This window comes from Talpa europaea, assembly GCF_964194135.1.
Source record: "Talpa europaea genome assembly, chromosome: 2".
NCBI lineage: Eukaryota > Metazoa > Chordata > Mammalia > Eulipotyphla > Talpidae > Talpa > Talpa europaea.
In genome coordinates, this window is record NC_140068.1 from 143,381,594 (window position 1) to 143,403,784 (window position 22,191).

At 42.9% G+C, this 22,191-nt stretch overlaps 1 protein-coding gene across 1 annotated transcript in view; it reads left to right on the top strand.

The window, feature by feature from the left end:
- Window positions 1-2,939: 2,939 nt before the first annotated feature.
- The window catches only part of LOC311188426 (cytidine monophosphate-N-acetylneuraminic acid hydroxylase), a gene marked incomplete at its 3' end in the record, with an annotated part of 58,422 nt that continues 39,170 nt past the window's right edge, over window positions 2,940-22,191 (top strand). The window contains exons 1-3 of the mRNA XM_084259525.1: window positions 2,940-3,305; window positions 6,008-6,211; window positions 11,442-11,533. Of these exons, the coding sequence (XP_084115651.1) occupies window positions 3,190-3,305; window positions 6,008-6,211; window positions 11,442-11,533 (412 nt within the window). The 5' untranslated portion in view covers window positions 2,940-3,189. The remainder of the gene's footprint in view (window positions 3,306-6,007; window positions 6,212-11,441; window positions 11,534-22,191) is intronic.

Here is a 22,191-nt window from a genome sequence, read left to right on the forward strand (position 1 = left end):
ATATATAGACACATATGTATAGACACATAGACATAGAGACATATATAGATATATATATAGAGAGATTTCTTGCACAACAGTATTAATAGACTTAACAGTACTGAAATACACACTTAAGAATGATTATGCTTAGGGGATGACACCACCAACATGGTGGCAAAGGGACGCTAGGATTAAACTCTCCCATAAAAACTGATAGGCATATGAAAAAATGTTCATCCCTTATAATCAGGGAAATGCAAATCAAAACCACACTGAGATACCACCTTATTCTAGTAAGAATGGCACATGTCAAAAAAGCAACAACAAATGTTGCAAGGATGTGGTGAAAAGGAACTCTCCCACATTGCCCATGGGAGTGCAAACTGGTCCAACCACTATAGAAAGCTGTCTGGAGGTTCCTCAGTCTACTAAAAATGGAGCTACCATATGACCTGGCAATTCCACTACTAGGGATCTACCCAAAGGACACAAAAACATTGACTCAAAAGAACACCTGTGCAATGTTTACTGCAGCACTATTTACAATAGGTAAAACCTGGAAAAAACCCAAATGCCCCAAAATAGATGACTGGATCAAGAAGATGTGGCATATATACACAATGGAATATTATGCAGCAGTCAAAAAGGATAAACCCATGCCATTTGCAGCAACATGGATAGAGCTCGAAAGAATTATGCTCAGTGAAATAAGCCAGAAGGAAAAAGAAAAATATTGGATGGTTTCACTTATAAAGGAATATAGGGGAACCAAATAAGACACCAGTGTAAAAAAAAATAACAGTACAAAACACAACAAAGCAAAAACAGGCAATTATAAACCAGAGACATCCTGCAGGGGAGGAGGGAGAGGGATCAGAAGGAGGGAGGGAGGAGCACAGGGGACTGAGGTGATGGTGCACCGGTACCTTGGGGTAGGAAATTCTATGGGGATGCAACCTGAGGGGGTAGGGGGAAGCAAACATTGTTTAAAAATAAAAAAATTATGTACTGTAAAAAAATTTTAGATAATAAAAAATAAAATAAAAATGCTAAAAAAAAAAAAACCCCAACTGATAGGGAGAAGTAACAGCGAGTTCCTGGCAGGTCCCAAGGGTGCTGGACAAAGTTGGTGACCCAACAGAAGCAGAGGGAAAGTCAAAACAAGAGGGCAAGAGAGGAGAGAAAATCATGGATCCAGAATCCTCCTCCCATCCCCACCCACAAAACCAGCACCCTTCGCCCAGGAAAAGAAAAGGAGAAAAAGTTTGGAGGTCACGAGAGAATCCTGAGACATCTGAAAATTACATAGAGTGACAGGTGGGCACGCGGGGACAGCAGAGCAGGCACAGAGCTGGCGGCGAGGAATAAGCAACTCTGGACTCTTACTCGGAGTCTTCTCTGGCGCCACCTAGTGACCAGAACCAGGTCCCCAGCCACCTAAGCCCGGAACCTAAAGTCTGTACCCGAGGCTGTTCTCCGACGGACTCGCCGTTCAACCACCAGTGGGCGGGGCCTCGGGGGGAGCCTCGAGGCCTGGTCGGGACGTTGGGGCCTGTAGATGCTACAAGCTCCCAGTAGGAAGGACCCCCCAGGAGCCCCCAAGAGCCCCCCACACTCGCCCAACTGCCACAGGGAACCAGAAAGGGCCCCGGATCCTCTCAAACTCACAGCTGCGGCGGAGACCGTCAGAGACCATGGGACGCCCCAACAGCGCGCATTCTAGAACCTTCCTCAGTACCCCACAGGGGAGAGAGCGGCCTCCCGGGAGACCGGCCTGCCCCGTGCTACGGACCAGACCAAAACAGCCAAGACTTGCTCACAGGGAGCCCTCAGAGGTCTCAGGAGCAATTCTCCCCCAACCTGTATGTATGTTTGCTTTTTTTTATTGGCCATGTGGTTGTCTTGTTCGCCTCCATCTTTACTGCCTGTTCGCTGTTTCCTCTAGAGCTCCCTTTTCTCCCCTTTAATATTATTATTACTTTCTCTTCTCTTTCTGCCACTCCCCCCACCTTTCCTCTTACCCCCTACTTTTTTCTCTTACCTTTGTTCCCTTTACATTTCCACTTCATCCTCCTCTTGCCTCTTAGCCCTTCTTTCACTCCTTATTCTCTTTCAATCCCAGTATTCTTCTGAGACACCCCTAGAGGGACCTACCAGTTCAACAGAGAAATCCATTCCACCCAGCCTGCAGGCACCTCCCAGTGGGCTTGGCCTCAGCGTGCGTCTGGAGATGCAGGACTCCACACAGACTCCTGACTACCACTGGCTGAGACATCGGATCCCATCCTACCCATCCTACTCTTGATTGATTTTGAAACGCACCCCCTGCTAGAAAAGCAGGGGCTCTTTGAGCAAAGCACAGCTCACAACAACATCTACCATGATAGAAGAGTGTCTGGACGAGTCCCCAGTAGGAACTGCAGGAAGCCCCCCCCCCCAACTCCTAAACTCAGTAGTCCCCAATGCCCTGAGAAGAGCAATGAGAACTACCACCTGCCTAGAGCGGGAGTACAGCTAAAGAGAGAAGAGAGGGAAACCGCAAGAGCCCTCAGCTACACCTCTACCCACCAGCCACAGTGGCTGAAAACACATTCGGCAAGAGAAACCAGAAGTCATGCCCACCAGCAGCAGCATTGCAGGGGAACCGTGAACACAGCAAAGTTGAAGGCTAACAATAGGATGAAAGAAAAGTACATATGATCAAGCAGGCCCTTCTGGGAACAATGCACCACAGAAAGAAAGTCAGCCTTCAGTGTTGCTTGCATTGGGCAACACCACACTGATAAAGAAACAGAGTCATGGAGCGATACCTCGTGTTGCAAATTAGCCTTCCCAGCATGATCCAGCTTTGTGCTCATGATTGATTTGAAAGGCACCTTTCAGGGTTGGGCTCCTGTACCTAACTGACTGCGTCGTTCTGACCTTGCTTAGGATTTAGAGCTGAAGGTAACAAAATGGTGGCCGAACAGGCCACTTAGGATTAGCAGACCTACACTCCAGAGCCTGATCATATGGACACAGAAGAATATCTCCACTTAACACAGAATTCAGAAAGGCCATGATAACAATTTAATTGGTGAAAACAATTAGAGTTAATACAAAATGCAGAAAGAGATAAGACTATAATCAGTGAACTGAGGAAGAAAGTGAAGGAACTGGAGGATACCCAGAGACTAGTGGAGGAGCTCAAGAATTCTGGGAAAAGCCATGAAAATAGAAGAAATGGAAGAACAAATCAGTACTCTCGGAGATACGGCCATAAAAACAACCAAAAAAAGAAAAGGAAAGAGAAGTACACAAAGGAAAAAGAAAGCTCCAGCAAGGTACATAATAGTAAAGTTTCCAAAGGTCCAAGACAAGGAAAAAATAATGAAACTGACAAGGGCGAAGAAACCGATAATGTACAAAGGAAAACCAATCAGGCTGACATGAGACTTCTTAGAGACTGACAATTCTGAATGGCTTGCCCTTTTCCTCTCTGGCCTTTTTGCTTCAAGCTTAACCTTCTAGAGGGTTCCTGGCATTTTGAGATGAATATGATCAGAATGAATAGTAACACCTTATTGGTTTAAATCAAAATGAAGGTTAAAGCTCCATGACAAACCAAAGTCCAAAATTTGAAAAGCCAGCATGCCACATTGTCATGCTCAGCCACCAAGTCTGTGGCAAAAGCAAACGTGTACACCGATGTAAAGGTTTTCAGCAATTTAATGCTTGTTTTTGAGCATTTTGATGGTTATTTTTAAAATGACTATCCTCAAAGTATTTGAGAAAATATTGAAACATTGAAATGTAGTATATTAAAGCACATCCATTTAGTTTAATTGTGGAGTTTGACTTCAATTTTGATTTAAAAAATAGTGTGTTATGGAATTATAATGGCATTAAATTCATCAATAATATCTTTAAAATCTGTTTTGGGGGAAATACTATCATTTTAAAAAGACCTAAATACTTGTTTTGTAGAACCCAAGTTTTTTCTTTTGCCTTTGGTGTCAATTGGACTTCTCAAATTGGTAAACAGAGGTGGAGTTTGGCCAACCTCTTAAACAATGCATGGTTACCTTTTGGAACTAAATGCAGAACTTTGGCTAAGATTGAATTTTGGTTCTCTCTATCAAGTAAAACAAAATATTTGGAGAGGTTTTCTTTTTATGCTTTTAGAATTGTTCCAGGAATTGACTCAGTCCTTGGTGTCAGGTATTTGTGCTACTAGCAACAAAGTCGAAAGATTTCATGAGGCTTTAAATGGAGAACTTCCCATCAAATACATTTAAAGTATCATTTTGGTAACTTAATTTTTGAACTGTAAAATAGCTCACATCAAGCGATATGTTCTTGAATTATTAACTACAAGAGAATCAACAGGTGTCAGAAAAAAAAATTCTGTTATGGAATTAAAATGAGGATATTATTAGAATGTTCCTCACACACACAATAAAATTTCCATAAACTTGAACACTCCTCTTAGACATTGTCAATGAATCAGAGTAAGTTGGGAGGGATTATCACCATTTAACAAATAATAGGGATGTCAGTGAAATTATTTTTAAGGCATAATATTTTCTCTACATGTTGCTTTTACTAATAAACCTTATAATGGGTACTTGTTCTAGGATTAAACTGTGTAGATTAAATGTGTTTAACAATGTTTAAATTGGGAAAAGAATTGACAATGAAAATTTAATGTAACTTAGAATTGTTTAAATAAAAATTTTAAAACAACCCCCAAGATTCAAAACAGGATCAATAACTATTTGCATAATAAAGAGGAATATATTTATTTGGAAACAGTTCAAGTTTACTGTGGACAGAATTGCCGGGAACATAAGATAGAAGTGACAGAACCTGTCACTCTCACTCTCAGATTTAGTGAAAAAGTGGATCATGTTCAATTACAGAGCTGCTCTGTACTGATTTAGAGTTGGCAGTACCTTCCCTGTTATTCTCCTAGGTGGTTTCCTCAGAAATTTGCAGTACTTAACAAAATGAAAGTAAAAATGCCTCAAATGTACGTGACTTTCAAATCAGTTTGAAGTTACTGCATGAAGAGAATTTTGACCCTTTTGCTTGAATTAGATTATAAACTTACTCAACATGGACCCTGTTTTCCCATCATGGCTATGCAGTTAATTGATTTGAACCCTCTCTTGGCAAAAAAAATTGTACTCCATTAGGATTTGGCATTGCATCATAAAGAGAGTTTGTTTTATAAAGTTGGACTTGAGAGATGGAACATCTGTAGCTTCCATGGAAAACAGAAGAGGCAGTGCTTCAGTTTCAGAGCTTTTTATCAATTCTGTGCCCAGTGGGAGGATTAGCTCATTAACTTGCTAACTAGTAAGCGTAGACAGACGATAAGCATTTCCTATGTGGTGAAGAGAAAGCAGCAGAGATGGGTGTTTTTAAAGACATCCTCATGTAAGTACACTGGTACTGCCCTGGGGGCTGGGTTATAATGCTCTGCAGAAGGATCGTGTTTGTTAAGATGTGTTAGAATCCACGGGGGGTTTTTGGTTTCACCAGAGAGAGGATGACTGAGTTACATGAGACCCTTAAGGGTATCCTGAGTGTGAAGGGAGGGGAGCTGTGTTTCAGGCAGAATTCCTGGAAAAGCATGCCATTGGGGAGAGCAGAGTGGGTTCTTAAAACTAAACGTGGTTTTAGGCTTTTAAGAGAGTTGTGGCAGAGAAGGGAAGCAGATCACGGAAACACTGTGAGTCGGGTACCCGTTGTCTGTCCGGGCTGGCTCACGGCAGCAAGAGAGCAACAGAAGCTTAGCTGCCCAGGAAAAGGCAGCCGCTGGCTACAGCAGGCAAGTGAGGGGGGCATCAGTTCTTTGGGAAAATAGAGAAGAACATTCAAGATGTACCTTTAAAGGAGGGAGTCCCCAAACCTGAATTCTGGAAGGGAAGGGCTTAAAAAGTATTTGAGTAAAGAGAGGTTTTGAGCAGCTGGTTGCAAATAAATCTGACCGAGAACCTAACATTGTTAACCTTTCCTCTCAAAATGTTTGATTTCACAGAATTGAACAATCAGCAGAGATTCTGCTACAGCTGTCACCTGCTGAAGTTGCCAACCTCAAGGAAGGCATCAACTTTTTTCGAAATAAGAGCACTGGCAAAGATTATATCTTACACAAGCGTCAGGACCAGCTGAGGGCATGCAAGAATCTGTGCAAACATCAAGGAGGGCTGTTCATAAAAGACATCGAGGATTTAGATGGAAGGTACCAAATTTACTTCTTCACCAGGGACCTCCCCCCCTTTTCTTTTTACAATTAGATTTGATAGGAAATATGTTCATATAGACATTTAAAGTGAAGCAACTGGGCCTTCCCTGGTGGCACAGGTGGTTGAGTGCCGTGCTGTGAAGCTGTCTGCAGCCTCTGCAGCGCCGGTTCGATCCCGGCCGGCCGGCGAGGGTCCCACATGGCAGGGCAGACCTCTCCTGTCTCGCCCGCTGCTCCCCTCAGCAGTGTGTTTCGTCAGTCTGCCTGTTCTGCTCCCCACTTTGTCTCTGGTGAATCCTCTCACCCTCCCGCACATCTGGCCTGTACCCCGGTTCTTATATAAATAAATAAATAAATCTTTAAAAAAATAATACAATAAAATGAAGCAACCCATAATTTCCCCCCTGGCTATTAATAGTGAAAGTAAAAGTCTCTCAAAATTTCATGACCTTTACTTTACTTTCTTCTCTCTCATAAGAACTCCAAAACTGATTCCCAGTTTGATAAAGAGTCCTAGGGGACGAATGTCACTGTGTAGGAGTGAGTGTTTGAGTGTGTATTTACCTTTATATTCAGAGATGCATGTCTTTATGTTTCTTTTCCTTTTATCTGGGTGGAAAGAGCAGATAAAAGTTCCCTGGCAGGGCCTCCCCTGGTGGCACAGCGGTTGAGCACTAGGCTGCGAAGCTGCCCAAAGCCTCTGCAGCACTGGTCGCTGGTGAGGGCCCCACATGGCACTGAAGACCTCTCCTGCCATGCCTGCTGCTCCCCTCAGCAGTGTATTTCGTCAGTCTGCCTGTTCTGTTCCCTGCTGTGGCCCTGGTGAATCCTCTCAACCTCCTGCTCTTCTGACTGTACCCAGTGCTTGTATAAATAAATAAATAAATATTAAAAAAAAAAAAAAAGTTCCCTGGCAGCCTAGTTGTAATTAAAAAGATAGTAATGGCAGTACCCCAATTATACCTGCCCTGCAGGGTGGTCCTTTTGATTTCTTGGAAGAGCTAATGCTGATACCTCCTCCCCCGATCTTTTTTTTTAAGATTTATTTATTTATGCAGACAAGAACTGAGGTACAGGCCAGAGGTGCAGGAGGGTGGGAGGATTCACCAGAGACAGAGTGGGGAACAGAACAGGCAGACTGACTGAAATACACTGCTGAGGGGAGCAGCGGGCTAGACAGGAGAGGTCTGCTGTGCCATGAGGGCTGCTCCCTGGCCAGGGATCGAACCACGTTAGGGCACTGCAGAGGCTACAGACAGCTTCACAGTGCTGCGCTCAACCCCCTACACCACCAGGGAGGCTCACCCCCTGATCTTTGATTAAACCTGCATTTAATCACCTCCCCGGGGGAGGGGAAGCCACTGGGACAGGGTTATTTTGTTTGTTTTCAACAACTGCCCCAGAGATAGTAGCACTATCTGGCAGAGCCAGAGAGAGTTCTGGAGTGGGAGGATGCTTTGTCAGCCTTATTTACAGTGCCAGCAGGCATGCGATGTTCCCCACCTTTTAAGCTTTGTGTCAACCTGACCTACGTGGTTTTAGTCATTCCCTTATCTGGTTTTAGTCATTCCCTTATCTGGTTTTTCTTCCACTGTGTTGTCAGTCTTACTTGGCAGATAATTTTTGGGCAGTTTAACCTGAGCATACTCAGAGGGAGCTAGATAGTTGTCCAAAAGCTCCCTGCTGTAATTGTGCAGGAAACCATACCCAAATCTAACATGTTGTCACACCTGCACCCCCATTGGCTTTAGGGCCTCGAACACACATTATTTGACCTTTACATGTTAAAGGTCTTCGTGCCTGTGACTTGCTTGACTCCTCAAATAAGGTTGCTAGTTGTGTCAAATAAAAATACAGGAAAACCAATTAAATTTACATTTCAGAAAAATGGCTATATTTTTAGTATAAGTATGTCCCAAGCATTGCACCAGACATACATTCAGCTGACATCTCTGCTCTAGGGAACCCTCTGGGAATTACCCTTGGTAATTTGCTGATGGCCCCATTTTGATTTCCTTCCATCTTCTCAGTGGATTCAAGTCAGGGGAACTTCGGATGAATCTAGTACTGTCACTGCTAAACTTCTGCAGGCTCTCGTGGACATCCGGGTGTCCACAACAAATGTCTGTTTAATTTTGAGACTCTGCATTGCTCTTTTTTTTTTTTTAAAGATTTATTTATGCATACAAGAACTGGGGTACAGGCCAGAGGTGTTGGGGGGTGGTGGTGGTGAGAGGATTCACCAGAGACAGAGCAGGGAACGGAACAGGCAGACTGACTGAAATACATTGCTGAGGGGAGCAGCGGGTGAGACAGTAGAGGTTGGCTGTGTCATGTGGGTTGCTCCCTGGCCAGGGATCAAACTTGTGCTGCAGAGGCAGCAGATAGCTTCATAGGTTGTGTCTTAACCCCTTGCGCCACCAGGGAGGCCCTCACTTAGCCTTTTAAGCACGTGTTATAGCTTGGTGGTTAAGAACCTGATCTCCACTCGACTGCCTGGTTTAGATTTCTGACCCATCACTTTCTACCTCTGTGACCTTGGATATCTTTCTTAGCCTTTCTAGGTCTCAGTCCTTTTTTATGTAAAATGACTATGAAAGCATTACTTTGTTGGGTCACTGAGAGGATCAAGTTATTTTAAACACATGAAGCACTTAAAGGAACCCTGGCACATATACATGATAGACACTCAATAACTGTGTGTTTGCCGTTATTATTACTGAGCCACCAGCTGCTTGGAATACGTAGGGACAGAGAGTTCTTCACAGCAACTCAGATTGTTCCTGGCTCTAGCTTGTCTTCATGTAGTGATGGCTTTACCACAGATTGCCATTTCTGTGTCTCATCTAAAGGCTGGGGGGCAGGTGTGTGTGTGTGTGTGGAGGGGTAGGGGTAAGGTATGGGGTCGAGGATCCTAGTTTTACCTGCTAGGTTGACTGCCTAACCTGCAGAGAGAGTGCCCCCCCCTAGCTCTCCTGTACCTGGGGGACCCTGCTCTTTGTTCCTGGCTGCAGCTCACCAAGCGTTTATATACTCACACTGCATCCCGAGTCACTCACACCCCACCTTAACCCAAACTTCTCCAAATTTGACAGCTTCTGTTTGGATTCTCTCTGTAATAATTCACCTCAGGGCCTCCCTGGTGGTGCAAGGACTATGAAGTACTATGCAGCAATCCACAGCCACTGCAACACGAGTTCCATCCCCTGTCAGGAAGCTACCCACATGGCGCAGCAGATCTCTTCTGGCTCGCCTGCTGCTCCCCTCAGCAATGTCTTCGGTCTGTCTGTCTGCTCTGTGCCCCACTCTGTCTCTGGTGACTCCTCTCACCCCCTTGCGCCCCCTGGCCTACACCCAGCTTTTGTATGTATAAATAAATAAATCTTTAAAAAAAAAAGACTTGCAGATTCTAGTCAAGAATAATAACATGACTGTTCTACCCACTCTTCCTACCTCAGTGTTTTCTCCTTCACACAGAAACAAGATTGGTCTCTCTGTGGGTCTCTGAGTTGAATACAAACCTCTTTTGCACAGGAAGCTGTCACCACCCTCTCATTTCCTTGCCACGCTTTGAACACTTTTGGGCGCCCACCTATGCCCTTTAACGGCCCAGCATGCGGAATAGTTGCAGCTGGGTTGTTTTCTTTTAATTGTGGAAAATTTGTTAGCTGCTCATGGGTGCAAAAGGGAATCTCACAATTGGACATTTTCATAAATTGAAGTGTAGAAAAGACTTTTCCTGTTACCAGAGGGCATAGAAACTCTTGTTATAATAAAGCTTAGAAAAATCAGCATTGTTCTCTTACATGTTAATATAGACATTTTTGGTTGAATGTGATGTCTCCAGTTTGAGACATACTAGTGTATAAGAAAATGTCTTTGTTTAAAAAAACCACGAGAAACAGTAAAAAAAAAGAGGGGGGACTCCCTGTTGGCGCAGGGGGTTGAGCGCAGTACTGTGAAGCAATCTGCAGCCTCTGCAGCACAAGTTTGATCCCCGACCAGGGAGCTACCTACATGGTGCAGCAGATCTCTCCTTTCTCTCTCGCTGCTCCCCTCAGCAATGTTTCAGTCACTCTGTCTGTTCTGTTCCCCACTCTATCTCTGATGAATCCTCTCACCCCCCACACTTCTGGCCTGTATCCCAGTTCTTGTATGCATAAATAAATAAATCTTTAAAAACTTTAAAATTAGGGCCTCCCCAGTGGCGCAGCGGTTGATCTCTGGGTTGCGAAGCTGCCCGCAGCCTCTGCAACGCCGGTTCGATCCCCGGCTGCTCCCCGGCCACCGGAGGAGGGTCCCACATGGCGCGCAGACCTCCCCTGCCGCCCGCTGCTCCCCTCAGCAGTGTACTTCGGTCCTTCTGCCTGCTCTGCTCCCCGCTCTGGCTCTGGTGAATTCTCTCACCCTCCCGCGCTTCTGACTGTACCCAGTGCTTGTATAAATAAATAAATCAATCTTTTTAAAATAAAGAAATAAATAATTTAAACTTAAAAAAAGGAAATAATGGAGCTATTTATGCTCCAAATCGCCATACCCTTGTCAAAACTAGTGACAAATGGAACAAGAACTCCTTAGCTTCCTGTTTTGGTTCAAGCTGCTTCTCATTCGGAAATTGGGTTACCAGAATTAACAAATAAAAATGTAGAATACACAGTTAAGCTTGAATAAGTTTTCTGTATATCTCAAATATTGTGAGAGCATGTATTTAAAAATTACCACTGAAATTCTGAATCTGAATCTCCGAAATTCACATTGAACTAGGTAGCCTGGATTTTTTTCTGGCTACTGTGCACTGAAAGCCCAAACTCAGCAAGTACTTTTCTTTGTAAAAATGAAAACCTTAGTTGAACTTAGATTCAGGACTCAATTCCAGGGTTAAGGGGTTGCAAAGTGATTGTAAATCATAGACAACTGTTTTACTACATTCCTGACTTCTCTTGGCCCCAACTGGGTGTCATCTAGCTGAGCCTTATGAGAGGTCATCTTGATTCTGTTGGCTCTGCTGATCTCTAACACATGTCCTTTGGTTTATGGAGTTTATTTTTGAAGTCACCCTCTCATGATCGGTCTGTATTTCCTTGGAAATTCAAGCTAGTAATACTTTTCCTTTCATGTATTTTGTGTTTAATTGCCTGCTTTAATTTCATGGCAAAATAATGCATGTCAGCCTTCTAAGATGCATATCCTCATCCTTTTGTAAAACTAAGTACTATTTTTCAACCAGGTCTGTGAGATGCACAAAGCACAACTGGAAACTCGATGTGAGCACCATGAAGTACATCAACCCTCCAGACAGCTTCTGTCAAGATGAGCTAGGTAAATACCGACAGCATGTTCTGGTGTTGTTATTACTGAGATCCTCTCTCCTGCTTGTTCTCAATCTCACTTGAAGTTTTGGGCATATTCTCATTTAAACTACGGGCATTAGGTCTTAAAAAAAAAAAAAAATAGGGCCTCCCCGGTGGCGCAGCGGTTGAGCGCTGGGTTGCGAAGCTGCCCGCAGCCTCTGCGGCGCCAGTTCGATCCCCGGCTGCTCCCCGGCCACCGGGTGAGGGTCCCACATGGTGCGCAGACCTCTCCTGCCGCCCGCTGCTCCCCTCAGCAGTGTACTTTGGTCCTTCTGCCTGCTCTGCTCCCCGCTCTGGCTCTGGTGAATTCTCTCACCCTCCCGCGCTTCTTACTGTACCCAGTGCATGTATAAATAAATAAATCTTTAAATAAATAAATAAATAAGTAAACCTTCAAATAAATAAATAAATAAATAAATAAATGAATCTTTGAATAAATAAATAAATAAATCTTTAAATAAATAAATAAATAAAAATAACTGAACATTCCTAACAGAGGATTTTTCCAATTTGTTTGTTCAGCAAATATCTGTTGAGACCTTACGATGTCTGAACCCTGTCCCAGATATTAGGAGATACAGTGATATCAGGTTAAAGGGGTCAACTGTATGCATGATGGATTGAAACTAGACTTTTGGTGGTGAATACAATGTAGCATATATAGATATGGATTATAAGACTGTACATCTGAAACCTGTCTGATGTTATAAACTAGTGTGTTACTTCAATAAAAAGAAAATGAGATAAAATAGTGTAAATAAGATGACACTTACATAAGAAGGAGGCTAAGATAAAGCTGAGGCCAACTGAGACCAGGAATATGCTGATAGGTCTCTTAGGTGCAGTGTGAGGTCGAATAGTGGCTCTGAATATTTTATTAGTGAAGGGACACAAAACAGATGTCCATGGGCTCAGTCCTCTGAATTGTGATTTAATGTCACAGTTTTTCTTGCGAAGTAAGCTTCTTCAAATTCTAAGGTCCTTCCTGGCATACAGTAGAAGCTATAGTTTATGTATAGTTCTCAGTATCAAGGCCCCATTTCTACATTTTACTTCTCCTCAAGAAAGCCTGCAGAAATGAGCAAGAAGAATACAGAGGAATAAAAATGTAAATGATTAAAATTGAGTCTCTCATTAGTAGAAAAAGTTAATGGTGACAATTCTCGAAACTACCCACTATTTCAGAATTACTGCTCTAGAAATAAAAGTTAGTTTTGATCTGACTGGGGAACCACAGAAAGCTTCATGCCAGAGATGACATTTGTGTGGGACTTTAAAAGATAGCAGTTCCCAGGCCGCAGAAGAGAGATAAGGGTGTTTCTCGTAGAAGGGACACTCTGGAGCCACAGTAGCATTTTTGGGTCTAACTGTAGAGTTCGTTGACTGGAGTATAGAGTCCGTGCTCTGAAGTAGCAGAATCCATTGCCAGGAGGGCCTTGAGCGTGAGAGTGAAGACTGCATCAAGAGTGTTATTGAGTGTGCCAAGTGTGGCATTGGGCATTTTGTATGAATTAGTTCATGTTCTCCTCACGTTGACCCTACCGTCATAATGGGGAGTGAGTTTCAGAGAGTGAGTTTCCTGTCAAAATCAGAACAACCCACAAGTCTCTGTGCCTGTGCATTTTTGCTCACCTCCTGTGACAGTCACAGTGGACACACCGAGTCTGGTCCTAAGACAAGCCCCGCCCTGATATCCAGTTCTTATCCTCTCACCCCTCCACAAGCACTTCATGACGGCAGTTGTCTTTCTCCTGATTCAGTTTTGCCTTTGCCTGTAATTCCATGCACACTCATATACTCTAGACGCAGCATTCCCTCTTAAGATATGCTCCCATTTTTCTAGCCCTTTAAATAGGTAACCCCCGTCACAAAGGTGTCTACATAGTCGTCTCTCTGCCTTCATCTCCTGTTCTCTCTCAGAGGAGCTTCTGTCCTGACCAGCCCACTGACCCTGCTCCTGTCAGAGTCACCAGTTGCTTCCCATGTAGCCAAGTCCTGTGGCCACATTTTTTCTGTCAGCAGCCCTCATCAGTACACAGCAGGCGTTCCCTCTCCTCCTTGCTCTATGTTCTTTGTACTCAAGAGGCGATACGCTCTGTATTAGTTTCTTATTCACTGCCATAACAAAGCACCACAAACTAAGTGGCTTGAAAGCATATAGATCTATTATTTCTTACAGTTTCACAGGTCAGAAGGCCAAACCTGTGGTGTCAGCAGGGCAGAGTTCCTCAATGGACGTTCTAGAGAAGAATCCATTTCTGGCTTCTAGAGGTTCCTTTTGTCCATTTTCAAAGCCTCAGATCTCTGGCTGTTTTTTTTCTATAGTCATGCCTCCCTCTGACTTTCTCCTGCTTCCCTCTTCCACTTTCAAGGACCCTGTGACACATTGGACCCAGATGATCCAGGATACCCTCCCTATTTTCAGGTCAGCTTATTTGCAACCTTAATTTCATCTGGAACTTTAATTCTCCTTTATAATGTAACCTAATTTATGATAGTTCCTGGGCATTAGAATGTGGATTTTTTTTTTTTTTTTTTTTGCAGTGGTAAGAGATGGGGAGGGGATGTCTACCACATTCTTCTGATTTTTATTCTAACCATGCTAGCTCCTCTACTGACTCATCGCATGCTAATCTTCTGAATGTTGGAATGACTTTGGAATCAACTTTAAATTCTTTATCTATACACCCTAATCCCACAACTCTACATGCCATCTTAACTCGGACGCCACCGAAAAAATTACCTCCAGTTTTGAGCTGGAGACTCTGAGTGTCAGTCTCTGACACCAAATGCCTACTCAGTATTTTAATGTGGATTTCTACTAGTCCTGCAAACATGTGGGCAAAATGGACTGTTAATGGCCAACCCCTACTTATCCTCAGACTTTACCTGTTTCAGCCACCCCCGTCTCCATAAGCCACAACCACTCTACTGCACAAACCTTGAGAGTCACTCTTAGATCATCTCTTTCCTAACCCCCCACGTCCAAACCATTAATGACTCATGTTGACTCTATGCCTGGACACCCTTGACATCCATTCACCCCCTCCATCTCCACTGCCTCCAGCTGAGTGCATGTAACAGTTTTGTCAACTGGCCTCCCTGTTCCCATGCTTGCCTTCTCACGTCCTTTCTGCTGACCACACCCTCTACCCTTTAAAAATTCCAAATCAATAACCATCATTCTTCTGCTTAAACCTTTCCTACAAGCCTCCTATCACAATTAAGAATGTGCATACATGCATCAAACTGGCAGTTCCATGTCCAAGACTATGTCCTAAGAAATAGTCACTGAAGTGTCAAAAGATAGACACATAGGATACTATTTACATGGCGAAAAATTGGAAATAATTTAAATATTAGAAATAATTCTAGTATATCTTAAGAGTGATACTATTGAAGAAACTCAATGAGAGGACATTTCTCGTACATGCAGCCCAAAAGTCATATTGCAAGCATTACCTGTAGTAGGACTTATTTATCAAAAGTGTATCTGCATAAGCATCTATGGGCAGTAGAGGAGGAACCTGATCTCTGGTTGTCTGTGAAGGGAGCTGAGTTGGAGGGGGAGGGGGCTGTCTGGGTTATGCCTCCAGACTAGGGACCTCGATTATGCCACTTTTTTTTTCAGGCTCAAATTATCATGCCATGGTATCTGTATAGAATATCAGGGCCACTCTTGCCAATGTTCTTGGTGGGACCAACTCCAGGTCACTATTTAAAGAAGAGTCTGCACTGCACAAGCATCCTCCCAGCTCCCCTATGAGCCAGGTGTCATTTACTGAAGTCTCTTTCCTTTTCCCTTCAACCCAAAAGATATGGGGTTGATGGTGTCACTCAAGCAACACCTGGGCTTCTTACACCAGTAAGTCCCAACCCGTTTCTATAGACTTAGTCTAGGAAACCTGCACATTTCCTTGTTGCTAGAACTGGCCACATGCCTGTTAAAATACTGCCCCATGTATTTGGCATAAAGCTGAGAAAAATAAAAGATTTGTACACAATAAACTATGAGTTTATGTTTAAGTGAGAGTATAGAGTGTACACCGCATCGCTGTGTAACCTAAAAATCTGTAACTGCTTGGGGCTTTTATAAAATCTCTCAGTCTTGTAGACAAGACCTGTATAAAGGCAGTAGAGCAAGATAGCTGAGAGTGAAGATAATGGGGCTTTGAAGCCTGTTTCAGCCTCCCTCATCTCCATAAACCTGGTGCCCAAACACTTGATTGCATGGCTGTGTATGAATATTGTAATCTCTTTGAGCTTTTGTTTCCACAAATGGAAATAATGGTAGTGATAGCAGTTCTCTTTATTGGGTGGGTGTAAGAATGTTCACATCAAATACCTGTTAATTTCTTGGTATTTGGTTCATAGAACATAATGAATGGTCTATGTGTGTATGCATACATACATATATACATACATGCATATTATGGAATTATAGCACATTATCGGCACTTTATTTACTTCTTCCTTTTTTATGACTGAATAATGACTGAATAATCCAGTCTGGGTCTGGATATATCACAATTTACTCATCAGTTGGGTGGTTTCCACTTTTTGATGACAAGCATTCATGTCTTTTCAATTTCTTGCTGGTATCCTTTGAAACACAAAATTTTAATTTTGATAAAATCCAATTCATTTGCTTTTTGTAACTTGTATACTTCATGTCTAAGAAAGTATGTGCTATATAATATCTAAGTCTAGTATTTAATATACCTATTAGATTAACATACAAATATATTTACAGTAACGTACAGGTTTAGAAATCAAACTATTGTCTAATCCAAGATCATGAAGATTTCCTCCCCTGTTTTAAAAGTTTTATAGTTCTAGCTTTTTGGCCCACTTTGAGTTAATTCTTACTTATTTTCTGAGGTAGGCGGTTCAACTTCATTCTTCTGTGTGTAGATATCTGGTGTTGGAGCCCTATTTGCTGAAGTACTATCCCTTCCTTGGTTGAGTTGTTCTCACATCCTCATTGAAATTCATTAATTTACATTTATTTCTGTGCTCTCAGTTCTACCATTGATCTGTATGTCTATCCAGATGTCAGATCTGGATTGTTTGGATTAGTTTTATAGGAAGTTTTCAAATCAGGTGGGCTGAGTCTTCCAATTTAGTTTTATTTTTCCAAGATTTTTTTTTTTAAACTCTTCCGGGTCCTTTGTATCACCACATGAATTTTAGGATTTAATTTCTGAGGTTAAAAAAAACAGCTGGAATTTGGATTGCATTGAATCTGATGGTAAAGCTGGGGCACACTGACTTCTTAACAGTTTGCCTTTCAGTCTACGGATATGGGCTGCCTTTCTACGTATTAAGATGCCTTTAATTTCTCTCAACAAGGTTTTGCAGTTTTCAGAGATTTGGTTTTGTCATTTGTTAAATTTATCCCTAAATATTTTATTCTTTTTGATGCTGTTGTAAATTGAATTTGCTTTAAAAAAAAAATGAGTATGTTTGGTTTAAAATATATGGGTTTCAGGAGTAGAGCATTCAAATTCAACATCTATATATATTCTTGCTGACCTCGTGTTTCTTTTAGAAGTTCTAGCCCCTTGTAACAGAATTTTACATGAAGGCAACACAAATGGCATCCAGACAGGGTTTTATTAGACTTGTGCGTAAGACAGCTCCAAAAAGGAAAGTTTGTGGGCTGACTCTCTGAAGGGACTTAGAAAAAGGCTTTTAAGGGCATATTCTCCAGTTGTGGCTTGCAGGCATATTGGCAGGGTCCTCTAAACACAGATAGCTGTGTTGGGCTAATCCTTCAATCCCGGGCACTCAAGGGTGGGTGGTAAGGGCTGTGGCAGTTGTTGTTTTTCTATGCATGTGCTTCTTGGCTTTGTTGGTGGAACATGGATTTTTCCCTCCATGAGGGCAAACTGCTCACTGCCACTACTCCAGAAAGGTCACTTTGGGGCTGACTGCACATGGGGGGACCCTTGGCCACCCCCTCCCTCGGGACTGTGCCATAAGGGGATGTGGAGGATGTGGTTGATTGCTTACAAGCTGTTCTGTGGATTTTTGTTGCTTTTCTTCTTATTTCACTTTGACAATCTGGCTAGCCAGTATGGTAGTTTAAACACCTGGTTTATGTTATTATGATTTGTATTCAAAGCAACTCCACTGGCACTGGGCATGCTCAGGAAAGCAGTGTCCGGTCCGTAGTGGGGTCTTCAAAGGGACACAGAAAGCCAAATGCTTAAATCAACTGAGATATTGGATGTCTTTTGTCTTCTCTTAGTCTTTTTGCCCCTCTTGTGTGCCACTTTATTTAATGTCTTAGCATAATGATTAATTTAGAGTCGGAAGGTTATACATGTGTGCAGGTAGGGGTTTCCAGCTCTAATCTCTTGCTCTGTTTTCCTTTCTTTGATATTCTTGTCTATGTGCAAACAAGAGTGCAGACTCCTGGATCCTGTGTTGACTTCATGGAACAAATTATTCATTTTTGGAAACGATCACTCTGCTTTAGCTGCTGTTTTTGCCAGTGGTGTAACTTTCCAGCTAATTAATGAGGTGCTGGTTAGAAAACTGCTGGGAATTACTTGTTCTGAATAAGATAAAAGTTTTATAAGAACAAGAATGCTTGGAAGAATAAAAGTGTTGGACTAGGTGTAAGTAAGTTACAATCATTACAGTCTCCTATTAGCCTGTGGCTCAGTGTACAAGGTCACAATAAAGTCTGAGAGTGGCATTTACTGACAAACCTGTTGCACTATAGTCTTCCAGGTGATTGACCTACATTTCAGGTAAAGACTGAGTTGAGGATGGAAAGGCCACTGGGGTCTCTGCCTGTTCCCCAGTGGGTGATTCAGAAACTTTGTCCCATTACATCACTCAGGGAGATCTTTCTCTGAGGGACTGCTAACTCCTAACAAGTGATTGATGTGAAGGAGAGTAGAGTGTTGCTTTCTGATAGGAGTACATTTCTCACTGTGGCCCAAGGACTTTCTGCCTCTGCCACCTTCCCCCTGGTAAGACACAGATGTCTACTACCCCCTCTGCTCTGGATCCGATCCCTCCATATGCAGTCTCTGTGCTAAGCTAGGTGCAGAATTTAGACCCTCTTCAGGGGCTTTTGTTTTTGTTTTTCAAAAGAGCAGCAGAGATTCTATTAAATGCTAGATGACAATGTGAGGTAGAGTAACAGCTCTAGGAACTGGCAGGGTGGGGTTGCTGAGGGAGGAGGAAGAGGCAGGTGGGCCCAGCTGTAAGATGGGCCAACTGTCTTTCAGAGTATCTCCAACCACTTCCTCCCACCACCTCATGTGTGAGGTGCTTCCTGTTCTACCTCAGTACTACATTATGATCACCAAAAAGTCTAGTTTCCATCCATGGCATACAGTTGATTCCCTTTTCCCAGTCTATCCCCACACGCCCCCTCCTTTTTCCCTGATTACCACCATTTTGTTCTTATAATTTAGGAGTTTATTTTTATTTGTTCACTTTTTTTGTCTTCTACATATGAGTGAAAACATACAGTATTTGTCTTTCTCTGACTTATATCACTTGGTGTAATACCTTCTAAGGCTATCTTTTATGTTGCAAATGGCAGAATTTATTTTTTACAGCTGAGTAGTATTCCATTGTGCATACGTGCCACATGTTGCTTGATTTATTTTTCATGTTTATTTAGGTTATTTCCGCATGTTGGTTATTGTGACTGATGCCTCAGTGAACACAGGGATGCATATATCCCTGTGCGCTAGTGTTTTGTTATTCACTTAGAAGTGGAATAGCTGGATCATATATTTCTAGTCTTAATTTTTTTAGGAATACTGTTTTCCATGATGACTGCACTAGTTTATGTACACACCAACAGTGTGTAAGGGTTCACTTTTCTCCACATCATTACCAAAACTGTTATTTCTGTTAGCACATTACTGAGGGATATCCAAATTTAAGGGCTGCATGCTCTGAAAGGGATCTGGCCATCCATGTGCACAAAGGCAAAGAAAACATACTCTTAATGTGAATTATCTTTAATAGAATTAGTTGTATGGAGAAGTAAGATTATTCCTAATAATGGTTTCCTACTAAAACTCTCCAAATTACCATCCCTTTGTTGGCAAATGCTCAGCCAAACAGGATTGGATCAAAACAGTGCTGCTGGTGCCCCAAAACTTGCTGCAGGTCTGAGGTAGCTTCTGGTGGGGAGCCACAAGAAGGGCATTAGGAATGTCTCAGCTAGGGAAAAAGGAGATACACATTAAGGTAATAGCTGCCATTGCCAGCCGCCCCATGTGTCTCTTACCCACTGTGTCTCTTCCATGTTTTGATAAATATGTCTCATTTCAAGTTGAAATCTGAGAAGCAGGTACACTGAGCCCTCCTGCTTTCTGTGTTATATTCTCTCAGCTCCATTCTTAGTTCCCAGTAGCTCTCCAGCCGAGGAAGTCTGGCTCATGGTGTAGTGGGACTTGTAATCCAAGGTGGCTGCATGGCACCTCCCCTCCATGGTGGTATGTCTGCAATATTTTTTTCTTTTGATAAAAATTAGAAAACTTTTAATAATATGTATACCTCCTGTACTCGTGGCAGAGAATCCAGAGAGTAACTTGACTGTGTGGCTTTAGACACCATCTGAATAGTTCAACTAAGATAGGGGATTTTGGGTGTGAGGTAGTGAGGTTAGTGGGAAGGCTTAGTAGCTAAAGATGAAATAAGGACATTAGGTCTTTCAGGGAAATAGAGAAACACCCACAAGGGAGGAGGTTCTCCTTATATCAATCTCTTTCTCAAAAATGCAACCACACCCAGCCTTAGCGCCCTCCTTTTTCAAAAAGACATTTTTGGGCGGTAGATTTTTCTTTCCTGCAGTTGTTTGGGGTTTCTCTGAAATGCCTCATATCAGAAGTTCATAGTTCATTTGTTTCCGAGAATCAGTCTCTCAGTCCTAAGAGTACATCAGTTTAGTTAAACAGTTGTGTCTGGTTTCTGGAGGCAGTCTTGTAAGTGGGTCTTAAAAATTAAGCATCTATTTTACAAATAGTACACATTTATATGGGAAAAAAAGGAAAACAAAGGTCAAGGATTGAGGCAAACCAAAAATCTGGTTGAGAGCCCTGAGTGAAAATCTAGATGTCAGTGGTGTAAACATTTTCAGATGAGTTATGGCAGACAGCTGTAGCTGGATGTCACCAGGCACTTAGAAAAGCAGCAGCTGTCTCCAGGATTGTCAGCAGCCATTGTGGTTTTCTGGGAAGTTGCTGTCAAGTTCTCCCTTTCCAGCTCGCATGGTTTTAGGAAAAGATAGTTTTAGTTTTCAATCAGTCTGTTAGTGGGCAGACTGAGGAGCCCAATGGGGCCCTACCGTATGTGTGCACAAAGGCAAAGCATCATCTTAGTGTAAAAGCTTTAATAGGATGAGAATGCTGGGGAGATAAGAGAAGAATATTCGGAATGAAATACTCAGAGTGACTCATCCCCTCCTGGGTAAATGTCCAGCCAAACAGGATCAGTCATAAAACTAACACATGGGTCTGGCAGGAAACCACAGGGAAAGGCCAAACAAGTTTGGGGCCAAAGGGGTAAATCAAATCAAGAAATAAACCAAGATATCAGCTGCCATTGTCAGCCCCCTCACTTGCCAATCTGTTACAGGGCAGGGAGCGGGGAACCCCAGAACCCCCAGCCTGCCTGTTTTAAATAGGTTCTACCATCTCCTGCATCAAGACAAATTATACTCTAGTGTGTAAGACTTTTCATGGAAAAGAACTTCAATACAATTAGCATGCAGCAAAGAAAAGAGGAGGAAGAATAAAGTTTCCAAATCAGTACCCAAAGTCACCCATCCCCTTGTGGGTAAATGCCCAACCAACAGGGTTGGCTCAAAGCAGGGCCACTGATAACAAAGGCTTGCCACAAGTCCAAGGGCACCTTCTGGTGGGGACCCATAGGAAAGGGGCATAAGGGGCCAGACAAGTCTGGAAGGAAAAGAGCAAAATCAAAATAAGTGCTGTTACTGTTAACTTCCCCATGGATCTCTTACCCATGTCTCTTTCAAGTGTCTCCCTCCCTGTCTCCCAAGTCCCATGTCCAAGGCCAAGAAGCAAGTGCAGCTTCTTCATGTCTCTCTGCTCCATGTGCCTTCTCCAGGTCTCCTCCTTGCTCTCTATCCTTCTTCCTTCCTTCCTCCCAGCTCCTCTCCAGCTTCTCCTCCTCCCTGATAAGCCCTACCCTTCCTTAGGTGAGGCAGGAAACCTGGATCCTCCCCTCTCCCAGGGACCATCCTGTTACATCTCACCCACATGTCTCCTCGAAGTGTTTGTACATGTCTCAACTCCACGTGTCTTCTCAAAGTCCCCCATATCACTGGTGCAAGTCCAAAGGCAAGAAGCAAGTGGGCCCTTCTTCACATGTCTCTTCTTGTGTCTCCTTGTTTCTCCTGTATCTCTCCAAGTGTTCATCACCTGGCTGCTCATCTCCACCCTTCATTCAGTGGGGCAGGGAACATGAAGCCTCCCTCTTTTTATGGAGATGCCTCTGTTGCAAATTCTAAGCCAAAAAGATCTTCAGTTTTTCTGGAAATGTTCGTTTGGAACGTCATAGCTAGATGTTGTATCTATAAAAAGGGGAGGTTCCAGGTTCCCTGTCCCACCCAAGGAAGGGAGG